The 24291-nt window shown below is 45.0% G+C and overlaps 1 protein-coding gene across 4 annotated transcripts; it reads right to left on the bottom strand.

The window, feature by feature from the left end:
• Positions 1-23: 23 nt before the first annotated feature.
• Positions 24-19438, bottom strand: Mlkl (mixed lineage kinase domain like pseudokinase). 4 transcript variants are annotated; one of them, XR_016539536.1, is made up of 13 exons: positions 19306-19438; positions 17771-18211; positions 16947-17021; positions 14425-14620; positions 13507-13604; positions 12561-12696; positions 10811-10892; positions 8654-8802; positions 8516-8565; positions 8114-8254; positions 6861-6942; positions 942-2121; positions 24-184 (listed from the first exon to the last, which is right to left on the bottom strand). XR_016539536.1 is itself a non-coding variant. In XM_090357279.1 (12 exons), the coding sequence occupies exons 2-11, from the start codon at positions 18207-18209 to the stop codon at positions 6893-6895; spliced, it is 1416 nt and encodes a 471-aa protein (XP_090213405.1). In that variant the 5' UTR covers positions 18210-18211; positions 19306-19438; the 3' UTR covers positions 663-2121; positions 6861-6892. The 4 variants fall into 4 exon arrangements, 3 of the variants coding, with proteins under 3 accessions (XP_090213405.1, XP_090213406.1, XP_090213404.1); XM_090357279.1 differs by lacking the exon at positions 24-184 and having other exon boundaries at positions 663-2121; XM_090357280.1 differs by lacking the exons at positions 24-184; positions 942-2121 and adding an exon at positions 4456-4493.
• Positions 19439-24291: the final 4853 nt, after the last annotated feature.

Below are 24291 nucleotides of genomic sequence, written 5' to 3'. Positions count from 1 at the left end.
GCGGGCCTGCTCACCTCCTATTGGACAGCCGCCTCAACCAGCGACCAATCATCTCGCTCCTTCTTCTACCGGTGGGCGCTAGAGAAAACCTGTTCTCATTGGCTAGTTCTTCCTAAAGGGCGGGAACACGTGCTAAGCCATCTCATACAATTGGTAGAACCGTCTGTCACTCGCGCCCAACACCCTGGAACAGACGAGTGGAGGGTTTTTGTTTTTTAGTTTATTTAGTTGGACTTTATGGAGGGAAAAAGATATCACGATATTTCGCAGTCCATTTTTTTTCCTGTGTCTATGTTGGTTATGGGATTTGAATACAGGGCCTGAGGACTTGAGCTTCTCCCGCTCAAGACTGGCTCTCTACCACTACAAGGTTTTCTTTTAGAAACCGAACTGATATATTATGGAGCAGGAGGGAGAAAAATGTTTGTATGATTGTTAGACAGGAGTAGCCTGTGTTATGCAGATAATTAGAAAGTACAAAGAAGCAAAAAGGAAAAATGGGAGGTCTGAGGACTTGGCACAAAGGGTAGAATACCAGCCTGATAAGTGGGAGGCCCTGAGTTCCTGAGTTCAAATACAAGTACGAAAGAAAGAAAAATATTTTTAAACTTAAGGGGAGAGGGGAAGAAAATGGTCAGGGGAAATCCTTATCAACGTTGTGTAATGTCTTTATTTCAGACGAAATGGCTGTTATGCTTTATTTTTTTTTTTCTTCAGCGTCAAATTGATACTTTGTTGGGAGGTGGTGTGAGGGAGCTGGACAACTGGCTTCTCCCCCCACCCCTACCCCCCCAAAAAAAATCCTCTGTTTGCCTCCCTTAGATTGCAAGGGAGATTTGGTGGAGACTGGTCTCATAGTCCCCTAGGCTGAGTGATACATGGCAGCCTCCAGGATCCCCCCCCACACACACTGCTGTTCAAATGCATCTTGAGCTAGACACCTGGGGCTCACGCCTGTAATTTCAGCTGCTCTGGAGGCTGAGATCTGAGAAGTAAGGTTCGAAGTCAGCCTGGGGAAGGAAAGTCTATTGAGACGCATCTCCAGTGAGCCATCAGAAGACGAGAGCTGTGACTCCAGCGGTGGACACACCAGCCTGGAGCTGGGGACGGTGGCCAAACCCTGAATTCAAGCCGTGGGTACGTATGCACACGTGGGGCGTGCAAACACACAAATCGAACAGAAAGAAAACGCAAGATTGTTTCAACACATCCCAGCCACAGGCCTTGCAGGGAACAGATCGTCCTCCCTCTCTCCCTCCCTCCGAGATTCCCTGCGTGGGGGAGGTGAGGATGGTGGGGAGTGAGAGTGTGTAGGGGTGGGGGATGCCTGGAACATTAAGCTCAAAGTTGCAGACTCATGGTGACTCAGCAAGTCTTCCCTGATTGGTCAGTTTTTCAATACCTCATTTGCATACCAAGACCCTCAAAGGAGATCATCCATCAGTTGAGACCCAAAACCCAAGTTCTTCACGTTTATCCTCCTTTGTCCTGGACTTCACCCTAGCTACTCAGGAGGCTGAAATCTGAGGATGGCAGTTCAATACCATCCCGGGCTTTTAAAAGTCCCTGTGAGACTCTTAAGTCCAATGAACCACTCACAAACCGGAAGTGGATGACTCCAAGTGGTAGAGTTGCTAGTGGAGCAAAAGAGCACTGGGCCTGAGTTCAAGCCCCACGACTGACAATCAGAAAGCAGTAGAGCTGTAACCCTGGCAGGCACTGTCTGCTGCTGAACCGCATGCAACACTATATGCTGAATGGTTGCTGCTGGGCTGGAAGGGTTGTGATATCAGCTGGCACTACCCACTAGCACCAGCAGGGGAAAGAAAATGACATGATGGTTACTCAGATTATTTTTAGGGAGCTGAAGGCTGCGCTGTCCTCCTCCCAGTTAATCCACGTATTTAAATACATCTTGTAGAGCAGTGGTACGGTCCATTGAAACCGCCATTGTTCCTGTAGGAGCAGCTGGACACTGCATGGGTCCACACCATGGTGCATCCGCAAGATAGCGCATGGACTCTTGTAGACCCAGGCTGGGAGACAGTGGTCACAGCAGCGTTGATGACTGAGAGGCCTCACTCCTGCCTCTGTTTCAGTATCCGGTCTCTGGCGTGCAAACTGGAAAACACATTGTACATTTGATGCAATTATGAATATACTACACAACACAGAATTTTCTTTTATTTTTTGTGCTGGTCCTGCAGGTTAAACTTAGGTCCTGAGAGCTGCCCTTGAGCTTTTTGTTGTTGTTGGTTGTGGGGCTTGATCTCTGGGCCTGGGCCCTATCCCAGCTCAAGTCTAGTGCTCTACCCCTTTGAGTCACACCACTTCCGATTTTCTGGTGGTTAACTGGAGATGAAAGTCTCACAGACTTCCATGCCCAGACCAGCTTTGAACCATGGCCCTGAGATCTCAGCCTCTTGAATAGGATTACAGGTGTGAGGATTTTTTTTTTTTTTTGCCAGTCCTGGGCTTGAGCTCAGGGCCTGGGCACTGTCCTTGGACTTTCTCAAGGCTAGAGCTCTACACTTGAGCCTCAGCACCACTCTGACTTTTTTCTTTTTTTTTTTTTTTTTTTTTTGCCAGTCCTAGGCTTGGGCTCAGGGCTTGAGCACTGTCCTTGGACTTTCTTGAGGCTAGCACTCTACCACTTGAGCCTCAGCACCACTTCTGGCTTTTTGCTATGTATGTGGAGTACTGAGGAATTGAACCCGGGTCTTCGTGCATGCTAGGCAAGCAACTCTACCACTAGGCCAAACTCCCAGCCCCCACTCTGACTTTTTTCTATGTGTGTGGTACAGAGGAATCGAACCCCGGTCTTCATGCATGTTAAGCAAGCACTCTACCACTAGGCCAAACTCCCGGCCCTCTGGTGCATTTTTAAAAAATTGCATCCCCCTATTGAAACAAAAGCCATATAATGAGTGATTGTTGTCCTTAATGTACTATGTTATCTCATCTCTTTTGCTGTCCCTTGGTTATCTCATATTGTTACAGTATTTCACTTTGTTTTCTGATATATTGGATATATGCGTATTTGGTTATTTGAAACTGGATAGGAAAGGGGGGGAAAACAAGATGAGGGTGAGGGCGGGGGTGGGGAGGAGGGAAATGGGGACCAAGACATGAGAAAGGGTATCAATGTATGTGAAATAATGCACCTTCCATCTGGCGAATGTAATGTAACCCTTCTATTAATTACAATAAAAAACTATGGAAAAAAATTGCATCCCTCTTCCATCTCTATACTTGATGCTCTGCCACTCAAGACACACTTTTATCCTGGCTTTTTGTTGGTTATTTTGGAGATTAAATGTACAGGATATAGAAGGATGAAAGATATGGCCCACCATGCTCCATTTTTTTTTTTTTGTTGAGATGGGAATCTCAAGATCTTTTTTTGGCTGTGTTGGCCTTGAACTGCAGTCCTGCTGATCTCAATCTCGCATATAGCTAGGAAGACAAGTACACACCAACACATCCAGTTTTTTAGTTTTTTTTTTTTTTTTTGCCAGTCCTGGACTTGAGCTCAGGGCCTGAACACTGTCCTTAGGATTTCTCAAGGCTAGAGCTCTACCACTTGAACCTCAGTACTACTTCCAGCTTTTTTCTATGTGTGTGGTACTGAGGAATTTAATCTGGGCCTTCATGCATGCTAGGCAAGAACTCTACTACTAAGGCCAAACTCCCAGCCCTTTTTTATTTTTTGTAGTTGTTTGTTTTTCGTGGCCCTAAGGCTGGAACTCTGGGCCCTGAGCCTCTTTGTGCTACAAGCTAGTGCTCTACCACTTGAGCCACAGTGCCACTCTGGTTTTTTCTGAATAGTTTAAGAGCCTTATGGACTGTTGTACCAGGGCTGGCTTCAAACTGTGATCCTCAGATCTCAGCTTCCATGTAGCTTTACAAGCGTAAGCACTGTCCTTGAACACTTTTTGCTCAAGGCTAGAGCTCTGCCACTTGAGCCATAGTGCCACTTCCATCTTTTTTCTGTGTATGTGGTACTGAGGAATCGAACTCAGGGCTTTATGCATGCTAGGCAAGCAGTCTACCACTAGGCCACACTTCCGGGCCTGTCCCTTAGCTTTTGTGCTCAAAGCTAGTGCTCTACTACTTCAGGCTTTTTGGTGGTTAATTGGAGGTGAGAGTCTCACAGGCTTTCCTGTCCAGACTGGCTTTGAACCATGCTCTTCAAATCTGTCTCCTGAGTAGCTAGGATTATAGGCATGAACCACTGGTACCTGGCTTGAAGGTTACTTTTGATGAAAACAGACTCCATACTTAGGTCTGCAGATGTCCGATGGGAGCCTCAACTGATATAAAAAGCTATCATCACAGTATATCTGTGTTTTCTTTGCTATCTAGACCAGATTTCTACTCAACTCTGCATTGTAGTCATATTAGTCATTTAAGAAATGGTTTGGGTTGGGGAGTTAGCTCAGTGGAAGAGCACTTGCTTGATAAGTGCAAAGCCCTGAGTTTGGTCCTCAGCTCTGGGAAAAAAAAAAAAAAGAAAGAAAGAAAGAAATGGTTTATCTGGAACTACAATATAAGGTTTTCTTGATTAAACTTACCTGTGACTCTCCTCCATTTTAAGGTTACAAACACCATATCTAAGACAATGCCCAGTTACAGGCCATAGGAGTGGCTTTTAGAAGTCTCTAGTTATCACTTCTTTCCTGTCTATTGCTCCCCTGCTTTTTCTTCTCTCCCTATGGAGAGCTTTTGCCTAACCTGAGTCCCCTAAATGGTCTCTGTTGCCAGAGCCTTCCACCTTGCCCACAGAACTTGTCCGCATCATGGCCTTTTTTTTTTTTTTTTTTTTTTACCCCCATTAGTTGAACTCATGAGCAAGGCTAGTGCTCTACCACTTTGAGCCACAGCTCCATTTCTGGTTTTCTGGTGATTAGTTGTAGAGAAGAATCTCATAGTCTTTCCCATCAAGGCTTACTTTGAATCACAATCCTCAGATATCATCCCCCTAGAGCAGCTAGGATTATAGGCATGAGCCACAAACATCTGTCTTCATTGGCCTATTTGAGTGGCAAGTAAATAAACTTTTTTGGGGGGAGTGGGTCATGGAGCTTGAACTTGACCTGGGCGTTGTCCCTGACCTCTTCAGCTTAAGGCTACAGACCTACCCTTGAGCCAAGCCCCACTTCCCATTTTCTAAAGGTTAATTGGAGATAAGAGTCTCAGGTCCTTTTGTGCCTGGGCTGACTTTGAACCTTGATCCTCAGATCTCAGCCTCCTGAGTACTGAGGATTACAGGCGTGAGCCATCGTGCCCAGTGTAAATAAACTTTTTTGGTCAGTCCTGGGGCTTGAACTCAGGCCCTGAGCACTGGCCTTGGGCTTTCTCAAGGCTAGAATTCTACCACTTGAGCCACAGCACCACTTCCTGCTTTTTCTATGTATGTGGTACCAAGGAATGGAACCCAGGTCTTTGTGCATGTTAGGCAAGCACTCTACCACTAGGCCAAACTCCCGGCCCCATAAATAAACTTTGGTTCAGCAATAGATCATCAAAATTTGAAGAGTTCTGGGACTTGATGTGCAAAGATGGAGTCAGGACCTGAGATTCTTATCTCCAATTAGCCTCTAAAACATGGAAAGCGGGGCTTGGCTCAAAGGCAGGGCAGTAGTCTTGAGCTGAAGAGCTCAGTGACAGTGCCCAGGCCAAGTTCAAGCCCCATGACCCACATGAAAAAAAACAACAATACAAGGTCATGGGTATCCAAATGTTAAGTTTATACTTAGAGGAAAGAGAAAGGACTGTACAGCTTTGCCCATTTACTACTGCTACATTACAAACCACCTCAAGATCTAGTGGTTTTCAACAACCATCCATTTATTTAACTCATGAATCTGGGAACAGGTAACTAGAATTTAGCTTGGCTGTTCAGTTATTTGGTCTTGACTGGGTTCACTCATGGAACTAGGTCAACTGCCAAGCTGGCTGACCTAGTGTACATTCAAAAGGGACAGCTTTTCTCTGCTCCATGTGGTCTCTCATCCTCCAGCATGCCAGTCTAACTTGTTCACTGCTGATTAGGTTTCCAAGAAATGAAGTGGACATTTGTAAGTCCTCTGGAAGCCTGGTCTCAGGAGAATTGGCCTACCATTACTTCCTCCATATTCTATTGAACAAATCAAGTCATCATGTCAGCCCAGCTTCAAATGGTGAGGAAGGAGCCTAGTTCTTGAGGAGAGAAGCTACAGAATCATACTGCCAAGAGTTATGGTCACCTGCAGCTATCACCAGAGCTATATATCTATATCTATATCTATATCTATATCCCCTTGATGCCATTCCTAGGGCTTGAATGCAGGGCCTGGGCACTATCCCTAAACTTTTTTGCTCAAGGATAGTCCTCTACCACTTGGAGCCATAGCTCCATTTCTAGCTTTTTGATAATCAATTGGAGATGATAGACTCATGGGATTTCTTGCCTTGATTGGCTTCAAACCTAGATCCTCAGATCTCAGCCTCCTAAGTAGCTGGAATTAGACATGAGCCGCAAGCATCTAGCTCTGTATATCTCTATTTATTTTTGCCAGTGGGTCTTGAACTTGGGGCCTGGGCACTGCCCTTGAGCTTTCTCAAGTCTAATGTTCTACTGCTTGAGCCACAGCACCACTTATAGCTTTTTCTGTGTATGGGTACCAAGGAATAGAACCCAAGGCTTCTCTACCACTGGGCAACCTTCCAGCTCCTCTGGAACTCTATTTGTAATAGAAAAGTCCTGCCTTCTCGCACCCATCAATAACTTAGTAAAAAGGATGGGGGTGGGACACAGAGACACAGAGAGACAGAAAAAGACAGAGAGAGACAGAGAGAAAGAGACATCCAGTTTGTACCTCTTCCAGCTTCTTGTCCAGGACTCCTTGGTTTAGATTTCAATACACAACTTAGTGAAGGTCGACAGTTTCTCTATGATTTCTGTGAATGAGTAAATGAACAAAAGGACAAAAGCAGAGAACTGAGAACGAAGCTAGAAACACAAAGACACGTGTATGCTTCATCACAGAAGCTGTCTATTCCCCTCCAGTATGGCTGATACCAAGCCACTTGTACTCATACTTTAGCAATGGGAATTTTTTCTCTTCCTTGGTCAATTTGAAAACCTAAATTTCTCACAGGAGAACTAAACTTGCATCTTAATGTGAATTAGTCTCTGGTATTAAATTATTCCATTTTCTAATATTTGCACCCTTATGTCGGGGTCCTTCGTCCCCGGGTCCCTCTCGACTAGTAGCAAGGATGGGGAAAAACATGCCCCGACCAGGACAAGCTGCGAGAGGAAAGGGCCCACTGACCTCCCGCGCTCAGCCTTCCTTCCCCAGAACACTAACAGAGATGGCCACGCAGCTTCATCTCTCTCCCTCTTCCCCAAGTCCCTCCTCCTTATATTCGGTGCCATAGCCTATCAGCACAACAGGTGGGCAGGACAAAGAGGTCCACGTGTTTACCCCTACTACAGGTCTCAGCAGAAAGTTATTAGACATGGCGTTACTCCGCCCCCAACACCCTTTCCCTCTTGACATCTGAGCTGGATCATTTCACCTTTGTTTTTGCGTTTCTTGCATTCTGGGATCAAACCCACATCCTTCCATGTGCTAGGCAAGTGCTCTACCACTATACACCCTCAGCCCTGCCCTATGCATTTTAGGAGGTTGAGTGGTACTCTGGCCTCTACGCAATAGTGGCAAAGAACACACCTTATTGCCCCTTCCCTGAGTTGTAACAACCAAACATGGCTTCACACATTGTCTCCTGGAGGGCCAAACTATCCTTACTTTCTTGGCACTTTGAAAAATGAAATCTTTTGTCAGCCACTGATGTCTCACATATATAACCATGGCTACTCAAGAGGCTGAGATCTGAGGATCGAGGTTTGCAGCTGGCTCACAGAAGGAAAATCTGTGAGACTCTTATCTCCAATTAACCGCTTCAAAAAAGCTGAGTGTGGAGTTGTGATTCGGTGGTAGGGAACCAGCCTTGAGCAAAGACAGTTAAGGAAGAGAGCTGAGGCACTGAGTTCAAACCTCAGTATTCAGTGCACACACACACACACACTTGAAATATTTCACAAATGTAAAACAAACCATACCTTTAACAGAGGGCCTCTGGGAGGGCTCATAGGCCCGGCACATTTTAATGACCTCCTCTAGTTCTGAAGGGCAGTTTTGGCTCACTGGCTCCTGGTACCGTTCCATAGCCACCAGCTTATAGATCTTCTTTTCATCATAGCCTGGTATGCAAATGATTGGATGAAAGGCTTAAAATAATGTTCCTATATTCTCACATATCTCACGAGCTACTAATAGTTGGTGCTAGAACTGAGACCTTCAGATATAGAAAAATCAAAATTCCTAGGTAGTCCATTGACTACCCTAGACAGTTTCTGCATCAGACAACATAGTGCTCAAGACTGCACTGATGGAGGAATGTTCTGGTTTTTAGAAGAGGACCCAACCACAGCACTGGCAGAGCCAGTCTTTGTATTCTTTACCATCAAATGGAATCTTTCCAGTGACAATTTCCCAGAGGACGATGCCGAAGCTAAAAGAAAACCAAGAAAATTAATACCATAATGGACCTTCCTGTCCTGTTCAATTGGGTTAGAATCTGTACAAGACCACAAACATACCTATATATTTCAGCTTTTACATCATACTTATAAAACCCATTTTCCAGTCCTTGGGGTGGAACGTATGCAGCAAAATTGACTTTATCTGCTTTTTTTTTCCTTTCCTGAGTGATGGAAGTCTGAGTTTTACTCAGCTCAAACCCTGCAAGCTGGGCAGAAAAAAACAGTGAGACATAGTTTGGAGGGGTAGAGGAAAGGGAGTTGATATGACAAATGATTGTCAGGATCTTTTCTCTGAGTGATTTATTTCCAATGATGTCTTCTGATTGTGTGACTATTATATATGTTGATATCATGAATTCAACTTATCATTCAAGATAAGTACAAAGAGAAATCTGTATGAATTAGGCACGGAGGGTTACTTAAGATAATGGCTGATGGTTATAACTCTTTTTTTTTTTTTGGCCAGTCAGGGCCTGGATACTGTCCCGGAGCTTTTTTGCTCAAGGCTGGTGCTGTAGTGCTTTGAGCCACAGCACCACTTCCAGTTTTCTACTGGTTAATTGGAAATATGAATCTCACAGACTTTCCTGCAGATCTTAGCCTTCTAAGTAACTAGGATTACAGGCATGAGCCACTAGGACCCAGCAGCACTGAGTATCTTAAGGCTGGAAGAAAACCATCTATGGACGACAAATACAACATACTTTATGAATATGGTCATTTTTGACAAGCAATCCATGAAACCCTGGCTTCTGCTCAGTAAACAAATGATGCTAGATTTTTCAGTTTACTTTGTAGTTCTGTTCCCCTGAAAACTTGATAAAGGTACCAACATTATTGATACTTAAAAAAAAAAAACTATTGAATAGCAAAATGGTGGGTAGCAGTTAGTGGATCAAGAGATTATGTGTAGCTGATATGTATACTGTTCTGGATTAACTCTTCTAAATAGGAACTGATGCCTCTTTCAGGATCAGTAAGCAGACCAATATGCAGAGTTGTTCTAAGAGATACCGATAGGAAGCAAAATAGGAGGATTGTAGTTTGTCAGCTTGGGCAAGAGGCTCTATCTGAAAAACTAAAAGTCAAAGAGAAATGTGCTGGGCAGGCACTGGTGGCTCATGCCTGAAATCCTAATACTCGGGAGGCTGAGATCTGAGGATTGCAGTTTAAAGCCAGCCTGGACAGGAAACTCTTTTTTTTTCCCCTGCCAGTCCTGGGGCTTGAACTCAGGGCCTGAGCACTGTTCGAGTTTCTTTTTCTCAAGGCTAGCACTCTACTACTTGAGCCACAGCACCACTTCCAGCTTTTTCTGTTTATGTGATGCTGAGAAGCACTTCATGCATACTAGTCAAGCATGCCAAACCACTTTCCCAGCTCCCCCCTCCCCACTCCCCTGTGAGACTCTTTTTTTTTGCCAGTCCTGGGCTTGAGCTCAGGGCCTGAGCACTGTCCTTGGATTTTCTCAAGGCTAGAGCTGTACCACTTGAGCCTCAGCACCACTTCTGGCTTTTCTCTATGTATGTGGTACCGAGGAATCGAACCCGGGTCTTCATGCATGCTAGGCAAGCACTTTAACCACTAGGCCAAACTCCCGGCCCCCCTGTGAGACTCTTATATCCAACAAACTACTCAAAAAAACGGGAAGTGGTGCTCTTAGGATCAGTGCCCAGGCCCAGAGTTCAAGCATCAGGAATGGCAAAAAACAAAACAAAAACCACTGGAGGTGTAGCTCAAGTGATAAGAGCCCTTGCCTAGCAAGTGCGAGGCCCTGAGTTCAAAGTGGGAGGGAGGTATTGATTTATGTGAGCCCTGAGACTTGTAAGTCTGAATAGCCTCATATTTACTTAGCCTCTTTCTGTAGAAACTGCGGGGAGGATGAAGACGACACCCATTGGACAGCTGTGGGGACTCCCACTGGGGCAAAGGGTAGAAGATGCATCTAAGGGATTCTGAATGTCAAATGAGGCCATGCCAGTCATGTGAGTGTGAATGCCTAGGCGAATCTAGTGGGTGTTGTCGTGACTTGGCAGTGGTACACATCAGAGGAGGAGGGAAGAGTTAGGTCTGAGCTGTGGTGGTCACACAAAGTGAAACAAGCAGGGAAGTGGAGCTCTGGTCTAAAACGGAGAGAAACTAGCAGGCACAACTTTCTGAGATATTTGTAACCCTCTTCTGTTACCCACACACAGAGGCTTTAGAGGATGTACCGACCTTCACTTGGTAGTTTCCAGTTACCAGGAAGTTGGCACTGTTGATGTTTCTATGGAGTTCAGGTGGTTCTGAATGGTGCAATCTGACACAAACAAAGAGAATGGAGCATTAATGGTGTTTCCACACAGTCATTACTGGCTATATCATGCCTGGCTCATGGTAGCTATCCATGGAGAGCCCAGAAACTTAAACACAGAGGTGAGCTCTGACAGTGTGCTCTATCTAGTAGAGTACCAGGAATCACTTTAGGTAGAAAATATTTAAAAATATAATATTCTGTGTGTGTGATCCCAGCTACTTTAGACGTGGGGATTAGGAGGATCTTGGTTCAAGGCCCGTCTGGATAAAAAGTCAGTGAGACTACATCTCAACAACGAGTTGAGTGTGGTGGTGGTGGTGGTGTGTGCGCTTGTCAGCACAACTACGTGGGAAACATCAGAGAATCACAGCCAGGATAGCTTGAAGAAAAGCATGACATCTTATTCCTCAAAAGAACTTAAAAGCAGCAAAAAAAAAAAAAAGGTATGGTTCAGATGGTAGAACACTTGCTTGGCAAGTTTGAAGCCTTGAGTTCAACCCTTGTACCACAAGGGGGTGGGGAGAGGGAGGGAGGGAGGGAGGGAGACAGAGGACAGGGGAGAGAGAGAGAGAGCACGCATGCCCAAGCACGAGCCAGGGGCTGGGCACCAGTGGCTCATACCTATAATCCTAGCTACTCAGTGGGCTGAGATCTGCAGATTGTGGTTCAAAGCCAGACCAGGCAGCAAAGTTTATGAGACTCTTATCTCCAAGTCTTTTTTTTGGGGGGGGGGGCTTGAACTCTGGGCCTGAGCACTGTCCTTGGGCTTTCCTCAAGGCTTAATGCTCTACCACTTGAGCCACAGCACTACTTCTGGATTGTCTATGTATGTGATACCAGGGAATCGAACCCCGGTCTTCATGCATGCTAGGCAAGCACTCTACCACTAGGCCAAACTCCTGGTTCTCCAACTAATTCTTATCTTCAATTAAGCACCACAAAGCTGGAAGTAAGTGGATCAAGTGATAGAGTAACAATCTTATGCAAAAAAAAGCTCTGGGACAGTGCCCAAGCCCTGAGTTTAAGCCCTAGGACTAGCATAAACATGCACGCGCGCGCGCGCGCGCGCACACACACACACACACACACACACGGTTTTCACATCTATAAGACTAGCTACTTAGAAGGTTGAGATGTGAGGATTGTGGTTCAAAGCCAGCCCTGGCAGGAAACTCCATGAGACACACATCTCTAATAAACTACTCAGAAAAGGCTGGAAGAAGTGTTGTGGCTCAAGTGGTGGAGTACTAGCACAAAGATGCTCAGGGACAATGCCTAGGTCCTGAGTTCAAGCCCCTGGACAAGCCCCCTCCCTCATTTATTGTTCATATAAGACGTGGTGAATCTTAAAGTCATGGTATGCCCCATGTAATATTTAGTATATATTTATGAGATAGTATTTCATTATTCATAAACTTATCTGTCAAAGTTAACCAGATATGTATATTGTTATCTGCTAAGTCTGGCAGCTTTAATAGTTGGGCTTAGCTACATGAGAATCCTGACCAGATTCAACCTGTAATTCTGAGAGCTGATGCTTACTGAACTACATTCGCTATGTAAGGTGTGAGAATCAGAGTGAACATAGAAACAATTGATAGAATAGAGATTATCTGGGGGTTCCAGTCTATTCTAGTATCTTTGTTGTTGCCATTTTGCCGCATGTGGTACCTGTATAAACCTTTGGCTGATTCCAGGATGAGGTGGATTCGCATCTCAAGTGAAAGATCCTTTTCCTGCTCCAACAGTTCCTGCAGGGTACCGAGTTCACAGTACTCCATGACGAGAGAAAACTGAGGCGGACTCACTGGTGGAGAGGAACCAGATGCTATGAAGTAACTAGTCCCATTCAGAGTTCTTCCTACCTGCAGGCCACCTCTCCCTTTCTGCGGAGGTACACTTAGCTCTATTGTGAACCCCATTTCTCCCATAACTCAACTCTTCTACCTCACACAGTTTGCTCTCTGAAAGCCTGAATAGGTCAAATGCGTTTAGAATATCCATTCTCTTCATGGCTCTTGGAACGTTGTCATTTTACATTGATGAGTGAGTCACTTGAGAAATGTCCTCTACAGCAGGGAGCTGATGGCTCACGCCTATAATCCTAGCTACTTGGGAGGCTGAAATCTGAAGATCAAGGTTCAAAGCCAGCTCAGGCTGGCTTCAAAAGTCTATGTGACTGTGAGCTCCAATTAACCACCCAAAAAACCAGAGTAGACCTATGGTTCCGGAGATAGAGCACAAAAGCTCAGAGACAATGTCTAGGCCCTAAGTTCAAGCCCCATGATCTACAGTAAATAATAATAACAAAACAAGAGCCAGGCGCAGTAGCTCACACCTGTAATCCTAACTACTCAGGAGGCTGAGATCTGAGGATCATGGTTCAAAGCCAGCCCAGGCACTGAAGTCCCTGAGACTTTAATCTCCAATTAATCACTAGAAAGTGGTACTGTGGCTCAAGGGGTAGGGTGGTAGCCTTGAGTTGAAGAACTCAGAGACAATTCCCAGGCCCAGAGTTCAAGTCCCACTACTGACAAACAAAAAAACAAACAAATAAAACAATAAAAATAACAAACCCAGCCAGTTTGAAACATAGTTCATTAAGAGGTTTCCTTACCTGTTTCATCAATGCAAATCCCAAATATACGAAGGATGTTGGGAGAATCAAATTTCTTCATGGCTGTGATCTCATTGTTGAAAGTATGTCTCACTTTCCTGGAGGGTAAAAGGAGAAAGCAGTATTTCAGAACATGTTGTAAGTACAGTGTGTGTGGGGGGGTGGATAATGAGATAGCATCAGCATCCTCCAGGGGGGGTTGGAAAGAATCAGTGTTTGTGAATAGTTGCTTGTGATGACACAATAACAAAAGCATACATTTTTTGGGGGTTTTTTGTTTTGTTTTGTTTTTTGCCAGTCCTGGGCTTGGGCTCAGGGCCTGAGCACTGTCCCTGGATTTTTCAAGGCTAGGGCTCTACCACTTGAGTCTCAGCACCACTTCTGGCTTTTTTCTATGTATGTGGTACCAAGGAATCGAACCCGGGTCTTTGTGCATGCTAGGCAAGCACTCTACCACTAGGCCAAATTCTTGGTGGGAATACATTTTAAAAAATACATAAATTCATGAATAAAAGAAAAAGGAGGGGCCGGGAGTTTGGCCTAGTGGTTAAAGTGCTTGCCTAGCATGCATGAAGACCCGGGTTGGATTCCTCGGTACCACATACATAGAAAAAAGCTGGAAGTGGTGCTGGGGCTCAAGTGGTAGAGCTCTAACCTTGAGAAAGTCCAAGGACAGTGCTCAGACCCTGTGCTCAAGCCCAGGACTGGCAAAAAAAAAAAAAAAAAAAGAAAAAAAGAAAAAGGAGAACTTAGGTAGGAAGAGAGCTGTTCCAGTTTGGACTTTGCTCCTTCATATTAAACAGCAAGTCATTTAACCCTTGGAGACCTTTCTTTTCCCCCATCTAAAAATAGAAAAATCTACCTCTCTCCTTGAAAAACTGAGATAAAATATGAATGCATATGACAGGAACAACTTACCCAATACTTTTGGCCTTGGGCTTGTTGAATACTTTTATGGTCACTGTAGATTTATAATACTCTCCCTTGTAAACAGTGCTGCGTTCGCTTTTCTTTAGCTGCTTCCATGGGGATCCTAAAAGATCTTCCTTCTTAATCTCTTTGATTTGCTCCCGTGGGATCTGCTCCTGGGTTTTCTCTTGGTGTGACTTCATGACTTGGATGGGTCGGAGGACAAAAACAGCAAATCATTTACAGGAAGTGTTCTAGGGGCAAGTGGTTTCTGTGAAGTCAATGGGAGTTTTACACCATGTCATGTTCGGAATTGGCTCTGGCTGGATCTTTTGACTGGCAAAATTTGGGGGAGAGCTTCCTCTGCTTTTGAGCGACTCACAGAGACACAGATGGAAGTTTGGCAGGGAGTATCATGAACTTCAGTGCTTCCTCTTCCAATTTTGCCTGTCTTTCCATCCTTCACTCCTGTTCCTCTCATATCAGAGTTCTCCCTCCTTGTATTTTTTTCCACACAGCCTTTCAGAGGGGTAGCTAGCATCCTATCTAGAAATTTCAGACTAGTAGTTAGAGACATAGTACCTGTACAACTATTCATTATATGTTCCATGTATCACTTTTCCCTTTCCATCCCTAAGCCATGTGCTTCCTAAAGACACTGTCCCTCTTTGCATCTTAGATCCCTCTGTGCCAAGCTTAAGACATAAAAGCAATGATCAGTTTTATTGAATGAATGATCTAATTTTTTTGTCAGTCATGGGGCTTGAACTCTGGGTTTAGGTGCTGTCTCTGAGCTTTTCAGCTCAAGCCTACTGCCCTACTTCTGGGCCTGGGTGCTGTCCCTGAACTCTTCAGCTTAAGGCTACCACCCTACTGCTGGAGCCACAGCCCCATTTCCCATTTTCTAGTAGTTAAATGGTGATAAGAGTTTCAGGGACTGGGGCTGGGAGTTTGGCCTAGTGGTAGAGTGGTTGCCTAGCATGCATGAAGACCTGGGTTTGATTCTTCTGTACCACATACATACAAAAAAGCTGGAAGTGGTGCTGAGGCTCAAGTGGTAGAGCCCTAGCCTTGAGAAAATCCAAGGACAGTGCTCAGGCCCTGAGCTCAAGCCCAGGACTGGCAAAAAAAAAAAAAAAAGTTTCAGGGGCTTTAGTGCCCCCCGGCTGGCTTTGAACCGTGATCCTCAGATTTCAGCTTTCTGAGTAGCTAGGATTACAGGTGTGAGCCAGTGTGTCCAGCTATGATCTAAATTTTTTGTGCCAGTCCTAGGGCTTGAACTCAGGGCCTGGGCACTATTTCTGAGCTTCTTTTGCTTAAGGCTAGTGTTCTGTCACTCGGGCCATAGCTCTACTTCTGACTTACTTGGTGCTTAATTGGAGATAAGAGTCTCAAAGGCTTTTTTTGCCTGCGTTGGCTGTGGACCTCAATCCTTGGATCTCAGAAGCTGTGATTACAAGGGTGAGCCACTGGAGCACAGCTAGCACTTCATACATGTGAGCTTAATTTCTTTTTTTTTTTTTATTTTTTTTTATTTTTGGCCCCTTTCTCTTTCTGGCCCCGCTCGCTCCGGCCCCGCTCGCTCCGGCCCCGCTCGCTCCGGCTCGGCTCGCTCCCACACGCTCCGGTCCTGCTCGCTCCGGCCCTGCTCACTCCGGCCACCACTTGGTTGGGCTCTGTTCACTTCAGCTCAGCTCGCTTCTTTCGCTCTCTGTCGCCGTCGCAGTCTTGTCTCTGCCACTTTTCCGGTTTGGTTGTGTCTCGTCTGGGCCACTTCCGGCTTGGTTGTGTATGTGGGATACCGAGGAATCGAACCCCGGTCTTTGTGCATGCTAGGCAAGCACTTTAACCGCTAGGCCAAACTCCCGGGCCCATGTGAGTTTAATTTCATCTTGACATTCAGCTAGTGAGTTAAAGCTTTGATGATGCAATAGCTTGGATCTGGAAGGTCCTCTAATGACCTATGTATTAAAAGTACAGGGTGGCTGGGCACTGGTGGCTCACATCTTTAATCCTAGCTACTCAGGAGGCTGAGATCTGAGAATCATGGTTCAAAGCCAGCTTGGGCACAAAAGTCCATGAGAGTCTTCAATTAACCACCAGAAAACTAGAAGTGGTGCCGTGTTTCAAGAGGTAGAGCACTAGCCTTCAGCTAGTGATAAAAATGGCTGATAAAAATAAAAATAAGAGGGCCGGGAGTTTGGCCTAGTGGTTAAAGTGCTTGCCTAGCATGCACGAAGACCCGGGTTCGATTCCTTGGTACCACATACATACAAAAAAGCCGGAAGTGGTGCTGAGGCTCAAGTGGTAGAGCTCTGGCCTTGAGAAAGTCCAAGGACAGCGCTCAGGCCCTGAGCTCAAGCCCAGGACCGGCAAAAAATAAAAAATAAAAAAAATAAAAATAAGAATAAAAAATAAAAGTATAGGGTAGGGCTCTTGGAAGGTAGTAGGACCATTAACTAGAATTCCTTGTAAACAGATGATTTCTATTTTAGGAGCAACTAGTGACAAAAGGACACAGGACAACTTACAGCTCTTCAAGGTTTTCTGAATTTCTTTCCAGGTGGCGTCCAACTGACTCATTTTCTCTTCTAGATTTTTCTTTTCTGTAGGTAAAAGGGCAATGGATACTCAGAAGTGCAAACTAGAACCACATGCTAATCATAATCAAAATGCTAATTACAACCATCAAAATACTGATTTTTATCATAGACATTGTGGAAGGAAATAACTATTTACCAATATTTAGCTCTCTATAGCAAATTATACAGGAAATGCCTGCAGTGAAAGCCTGGCTTTAGGTTGCTTTGACCAAGAAGGAAAGTGAAAGAAGAGCAGTCTCTTCCCAGCAGTACATTGATGCTGCTCCAGATTCTGGCATGGCTGTGGCTGCTTCGGGAGTGGGAAATCAAGGTCAGCATAGAAGTACCACACTCCTGAAAGCATCCCCAGGGAACAGCCTCTTTAGAGGGTCTCCTTGGCTTTGCCTGAATAAACTTGTTTCTGGAAAATAAAAGTGATATTTGTTTGCCAGTCCTGGGAGCTTGAACTTGGGGCCTGGGCACAGTCCTTGAGTTTCTCAAGGCTAGTACTCTACCACTTGAGCCACAGCATCACTTCTGGCTTTTTCTCTGTATGTGGTACCAAGAAATTGAACCCCAGGGCTTCATGCGTGTTAGGCAAGCACTCTACCACTAACCCACATTCCCAGACCAGATGTTAGGATTTCTAAACCACAAATGTACACAACTTTCAGATTTCATCCCTCCTGCTCCCAAAGGAACAGTAAACCGAAGTGAGACTAAAACGCTCCCAAACGCATCCTCTCCCCCAGCTTGGGAAACCCTCAGTTTACCTAATTCTGTGAGTCTTTGGAAAGATTGCTCATCCTCCTGTGCATCACACTTATCTTGCTCTTGCCAGATGTTGAGAATATGCTGATCAATCTGTAGTGTCAGGGAGAACGCCTCCCAGACATTTCTCAACCTCTCATTCACATCCTGGAAAAGTATCTTATCCCTGCCTGCAGTTAGAAACTTGTGAATACTGGATTTATCATTGAACTTTTCTAACAGCTCCTTAGCTTCCTGCAGTGCCTGCTCAAAATCATTCAGGGCAGTGATTAAGTGTTTAGACAGGCTCCTTTCTCCTTGGTCCTGAAGCCTCTGCAGAGCGGGTAGCAGGCCCTTCACACGCTCTCCCAGACGTGCACTCTGTTTCTTGCAGTATTCCATCTTTTCACACTGTTTGTAGACCAGTTGGCCCAAGGAAATGATCTGCCCTAGTTTATCCATATCTGGAAGAAAAAGAATAGGTTAAAGTCCCAGAATCTCCCAAACATTTAACACTGTTCTAAAAGTCTCTGGCATTTTCATGTAAGGTAGAGATGACTGTTTGCCCATCACATCTGTTCTGCCCATTACATCTGTTCCAGCACAACAGACCTGAAGCTACCACTGCATAGGAATTTCTAGGAACTTACACTTAGAAAAGGCTATAGGTATGTAGAGGGAAGAAACATAAAATGAAAGAACCCCAAGGACATATCCAGATGTTACTTGTGGTAGACTAATGAGAAAAATGCCTTTTTTTTTTTTTTGCCAGTCCTGGTCTTGAGCTCAGGGCCTGAGCACTGTCCTTGGACTTTCTCAAGGCTAGAGCTCTACCACTTGAGCCTCAGCACCACTTCCAGCTTTTTTCTATGTATGTGGTACCGAGGAATCCAACCCGGATCTTTGTGCATGCTAGGCAAGCATGGGCTACCACTAGGCCAAACTCCTGGCCCGGAAATGCATATTTATAAAGTGAAAGAATTTAAAGGGTGTGGTTCAAATGCTAGAGAGACCCTTGCTTGGCAAGTCCAAGGCCTTGAGTTCAAACTTCCTCAACCCCCTCCTCAAAGCAAAACAAATATTAAAACAAATATGAACCTAGTTTTCATCCTCCCCTACAAAATAATAATACCAGCAGTCTTCCTCATCTCAATAGAACATCAGGTTCCTTCACACACACACCCCCTACACACACACACACACACACACTCACTCACTCACTCTCCAGGGACAGAAATGGGCTGCAGACAATGAAGAGAATTTTCATCCTTGAGACCTGAAATCATGTCTGGCTGGAGTCCTATCCAGGCCAAGGCAGCTCAGCCAGTTTGGAGCCAGGTCTCCAACCTCTGCCCCTCTGCCACCCCCACCCCTTTTCTTGCCTCCCCTGTGGCACAGGTAAGCAGCTTCCTCCTCCGTCCCAGGGAGCCTGACTGGAGGAAACAGTAGCCACCGGGACTTCCAGGAATTGGGGCCCCACCGCCGACCTCTAGCCCTACTTTCTTCTCTCTGCGCCCACCCCCAGAATCCGTGTACCCCAAGATCGCCCAGGGCTCACCCGTCCTTCCCTCGGGGGAGGGTGGGGGTCCCGCGTGCTCTGCGCCCCCTTCCTCCGATGCCTGCCCGGGGCTCTGCGCTCTCGGCGGGACGGCTGTTTCGGTTTCCCCTGAAACCAAACGGTAGTTACCCCAGCAGGGTCCAGCCCCGCCCTGAGTCAGCCTGCGGAAGCCGCTGGGGAAGGAGAGGGCCAGCGAAGGCTTGGCACGCCTCTTTCGGGCTCCCAGCTGCCAGCTTCCTGGACCGGTGCCCTGGAGCCCTGCCCTTTGCAGGTCATGCAGAGCCAGAGCCCTCCGGTCTACCTGTGCACACCCTTCCCTCCATCCTCAAGTTCACTGGGGAGCAACCTGGCCAACGTGGGGTTCCACGGCCTCTGAGTGGGGCCCAGGACTAAGAAAAGGTCAGGTTTTCGGGCGTGCCGTATTAGGCAGGCCTGTAGGTTGAGCCCAAACCAGGAACCAAGGGGAGATTCTGCGTCTTTGAGATGAATGGTTTGTGTGTGGTTGGTTTGCTTTGGCTTTGTGACAGAATTCAGCTATGTGTTCTAGGTTGGTCTCCAATTCCTGAATGCTGGGACTAAAGTTCTGAACTACCCCGCCTGACTGTACAGCATAATACTGGGGAAAGAGAGAGTAAAGGTGGTAAGCCTCTTACAGATTTGTCTGACAGCTCTGACTTCAAACCAAGATCCTCAGATCTCAGCCTCCTGAGTAGTTACGATTACAGGTGTGAGCCAGTAGTGCTCAACAGAGCTTACATTTCCTATATATCTAAATTCTTTGTCAGATAATGTCCTATCCAAAGGGTGGAAATAATTGAAAAAAGAAAGAAAGAAAAGAATGTGGGCCAGGCACTGATTCACACCTGTAATCCTAGCTACCAGGAGGCTGAGAGCAAAGGATAGCAATTCAAAGCCAGCTTAGGCAGGAAAGTCCATGAGGCTTCTATCTCCAATTAATTACCAAAAGAGCCAGAAAATGAGCCGTGGTTCAAAGTGATAGAGCATGAAAGTTCAGGTACAATATCCAGGCCCTGGGTTTGAGCCCCAGAACCAGTACACACAAAAGGAATATGACCTAAACATCATACACTATACAAACAACCTAAATGGGTCATAGATTTAAATGCTAAGCTATGTGGTGTGAGCCACCAGTGTCTGGCTTTCAAAAAGCTCTGCACAGACAGTTTGACTTGCAGACCCTAGAAAGGTAGAGTTCTCTTTGGGTCACTCTTACCTTGAGGATATAACTCTTTGGGGTGTGCAGCAGATCCATCTGGTCTCTATCCCTCTGGCTTGGATTTTCGTTGTGGTGAAAAGTTCTGTGGAACTCTGTCTCAGCTCCAGTTGTAGTCACAGTTCAGTGGGAAACTCCCAAAGTTCAATATCCCACTTGTACTGATAGCCTTCCATTTCAAGCACACACTTCCATCTTCCTGCTTTTGCAGATGGACCTTTGTCAAGGCCAAAGAAATCTGCTTGGCTTGTGCTATTGTTTACATGCGATTGGTCCTCACCAAAGCTCATGGTAAAGTTTAATTCCCCAATGTAAGAGAAGTCTTTAAGATGGAATAGTGCTGTCTTGGAGGAGTTCTATGCAAACCTCGAACTTTCCCTTGAACACGCCTCTCCCACATGTATTGACATGGTCCCATCTACTATAATAGTACACAGCCAGAGGCCAAACAGATGGGGCTACTTGATATGGGATTCTTAGCTTCCCAAACTGCAAGCTAAATAAGCATATTTTCTTTATAAAATATCCAGTCTCAGGTATTTCACTATAGCAACATGACATGAACTATAAAAGCTTGTATGATGGAGGTAGATCTATGTGAATATAGGGGATTTGATGCTCCTAAGACAATCTTCAACCAGTGTGAGAAAAAAGGCAGAAAAATGTTCCCCTTTTTATTCTTTAGGTAGACAATTCTGTCAGGTATTATTGATGCCCATGCAGAATTTAATTTTTTAAAAAAATATTTTTTGTCAGTTATGGAGCTTGAACTCTGGGCCTGGGTGCTATCCCTGAGCTCTTTTTGCTTAAGTCTAGCATTCTACCACTTTGAGCCACAGCGCCACTTCTGGTTTTCTGGTGGTTAATTGGAGATATCACCAACTTTTCTTGCCCTGGCTGGCTTCAAACTGCAACCCTCGATTTCTGCCCTCTGAGTATCTAGGATTACAGGATGAGCTGTCAGCGCCTGCTAGGCACAATTATGAGAAAATCATGTACATTCTGCATGATCACGATCATGCCGGTCTCATTCTTCCCTTCCCACACCTCCTCAACCCATTCTTCTCACCTCTCAATCAACTCTCATGTACTCTACTTGCATCTAGGTTCTTGTTTTAGGCTTTGCAGTTCCAAGATCCTAATGGAAACAAGGATCTCACTTTTATGCCTTGGCCCAAACGAGATTTTCTTCTAATTTCTTCTATTCCGTGGCTATAGATGTCTAAGATGGAGGGAAGATGATGGGAGGCCTACCATTTTCTAAGCTTCACATTCATCCTGTAGCTACCTTTGTGGATAAACTTCATTCATCAGGCAAAGCTCCTGTGACACAAACTCCATATATTGTAATTTTTAGAAAGCTAGAACTGTAAAGTTTACATAAATCATTCCATTTTCTTCTCAAAATATGACAGATGAGACAAAGTCAAGAAGCAACATTGTTGTTTTTTAATGCTGGTACTGGGCTTGAACTCAGGGTCTGGGTGCTATCCCTTAGCCTGTGTGTGTGTGGGGGGAGTGGTTGTGGGCCTGAGGACTGTCCCTAAGCTCTTTAGCTTCTACCCCTGGAACCACGGCGCCACTTCTGGTTTTCTAATGGTTAATTGGAGATAAGAGTCTCACATTCTTTAGTGCCCAGGCTGGCTTTGAACCCTGAGCCTCAGATCTCAGCCTCCAGAGTAGCTAGGGTTACAGGCATGAGCCACCAGTGCTGGCTTAGCACTTGAATCTTGAAATCTTAGACACATTTTTCCAGAACATTGATTTATGAGGGCAGTCATAGTGAAGCAGGGTTGCAGGCTGCCACTAGAGGGTAGCAGAGGCCAGGGAAGAGGTGAAGAAGAAGGAAAAACAAACAGAAATAAACTGCAACACATAACACCCAGATAATGTTATTGGCCAGGGATAGGAAGGAAACAAGACGATATTTATTGGGCCCTGTTACAAGTTGGTCATTGTGCTGGAAATCTTATAAAGTTCAAAGGCAGGGAGATCAAAAGCCAGTGCCAAGGGAGGATTGCATGAAACAGAATGGAGAGAGCAGTTTTTCTAGCCTGCCCAAAGACAGCAGGTCTGGAAGTGCAACCACCATTCCAGACTGAAATGCAAGGCTCTGGGCCCATTCCTCGCCGGGAAGCCTGGCTATCTGATGGAGAACCCAGGCAAGGCAAATCACCAGAATCATGAAGTATTAATTTGCAAATTTACCTTATACTGATCAGAATTTCTACAGCTATTCTCCTGAGCAAATGTTAAACTTTCTCTTTTAAAAAAGGATCCAAATTATACACATTATTGGATACGAACCTTCTCAGTAGTATTGTCTTGACCAGTCAAAGCAGACAGAGGGCCAGGTGCTGGTGGCTCACACCTATAATCCTACTTACTCAGGAGGCTGAGATCTGAGCATCCGGACTCAGAGCAAAACAACTAACTGTGGAGATAGGGGAAGAGCCAGCCCAGGCAGAAAAATCCTTGTGACTCTTATCTCCAATTAATCAGCAAAAACCTGGAAGTGGAGGTACAGTTGAAGTGATACAGCACCAGTTGTGAACAGAAAAAGCTGAGCAAGAACACATGAGGTCCCGAATTCAAACCCTGTAACAGGCACAGACACAGGTACACACACACACACACACACACACACACACACACACACACAGAGCAGATAGGGAAAATTGGACAGAAACATGGCTATCATAGTCTTCTGTGTTAATAAATTATAATTTTTTTAAAAAAAACCTCAGTTCTTACCTGGACATAAAAATCTTGCTTTATTACCCATAATGAGTAATATTATAAAACAAAGTTAAAATGGTTATTTTTGTTAGAATAGCTGACAATGATCCTGACCTATAATTATAATAACCTTTCACCCACTTTGGAATGGAAAAAACCCATTGAACACATCCCAATCCCTGAAGTAAACAACTTGAGATCTGGGTACAATTCTAGCTACTGGGGAGGCTGAGATAGGAAGGATGGTGGATTAAGGACAGCCTGGGCAGAAAAAATGGATAAGACCTCCATTCTCAACAAAGGGCCAGGCATGGTGTCACAGACTGTGATCCTAGCTACACAGGAAGCCTAACATAGGAAGGTTGCACCAAGGAATGTGCTCAGTGTAGTGCCAAGAATCTAAAAACTAAGCAAAAATCAGGGCTGGAGGTTTGGATCAGTGGTAGAAGTACTTACCTAGCAAGCACCAAAGCTCAAGAATTTCAGTAATGCTAGAAGAAAAAGAACTTTAAAAAATCTTAAGTTTTTGTTTTAAAAAAGGAATTAAGAATTCTTTAGCTTGACGAATAGATACTAGTAAATATAAATACAGTAAAGCATGCAGTTACTTATTGGCAAACCCATTATACCTTCCACTCAACCCATAATTATATTTTCTTTCTTTCATATATATATTCCAAATACATGTACCTGTATGTATATATTCATATATATGTATAAATATATATGTGTATACACTTTTTTTTACAGTTACCAATACTCATCTGGTTAAAAAAAAAAAGCACAAGGCTTTGGAATGACAAAGGCAAAAAAAAATTTAGATCTCAAAGCTCCAGAAAGTAATGTTTATCAAGATAGTCTTCAGGGCCAGGAGTATGCCCTAGTGGTAGAGTGCTTGCCTAGCATGCATGAAGCCTCTGAGTTCGAATCCTCAGTACCACATACACAGAAAAAAAGCTGGAAGTGGTGCTGTGGCCTAAGTTGTAGAGTGTTAGCCTTGAGAAAGCTCAAGG

This window comes from Megascapheus bottae, chromosome 24 (assembly GCF_031878675.1).
Source record: "Megascapheus bottae isolate mThoBot1 chromosome 24, mThoBot2.hap1, whole genome shotgun sequence".
NCBI lineage: Eukaryota > Metazoa > Chordata > Mammalia > Rodentia > Geomyidae > Megascapheus > Megascapheus bottae.
This window is presented reverse-complemented; position numbering and strand designations above follow the sequence as displayed.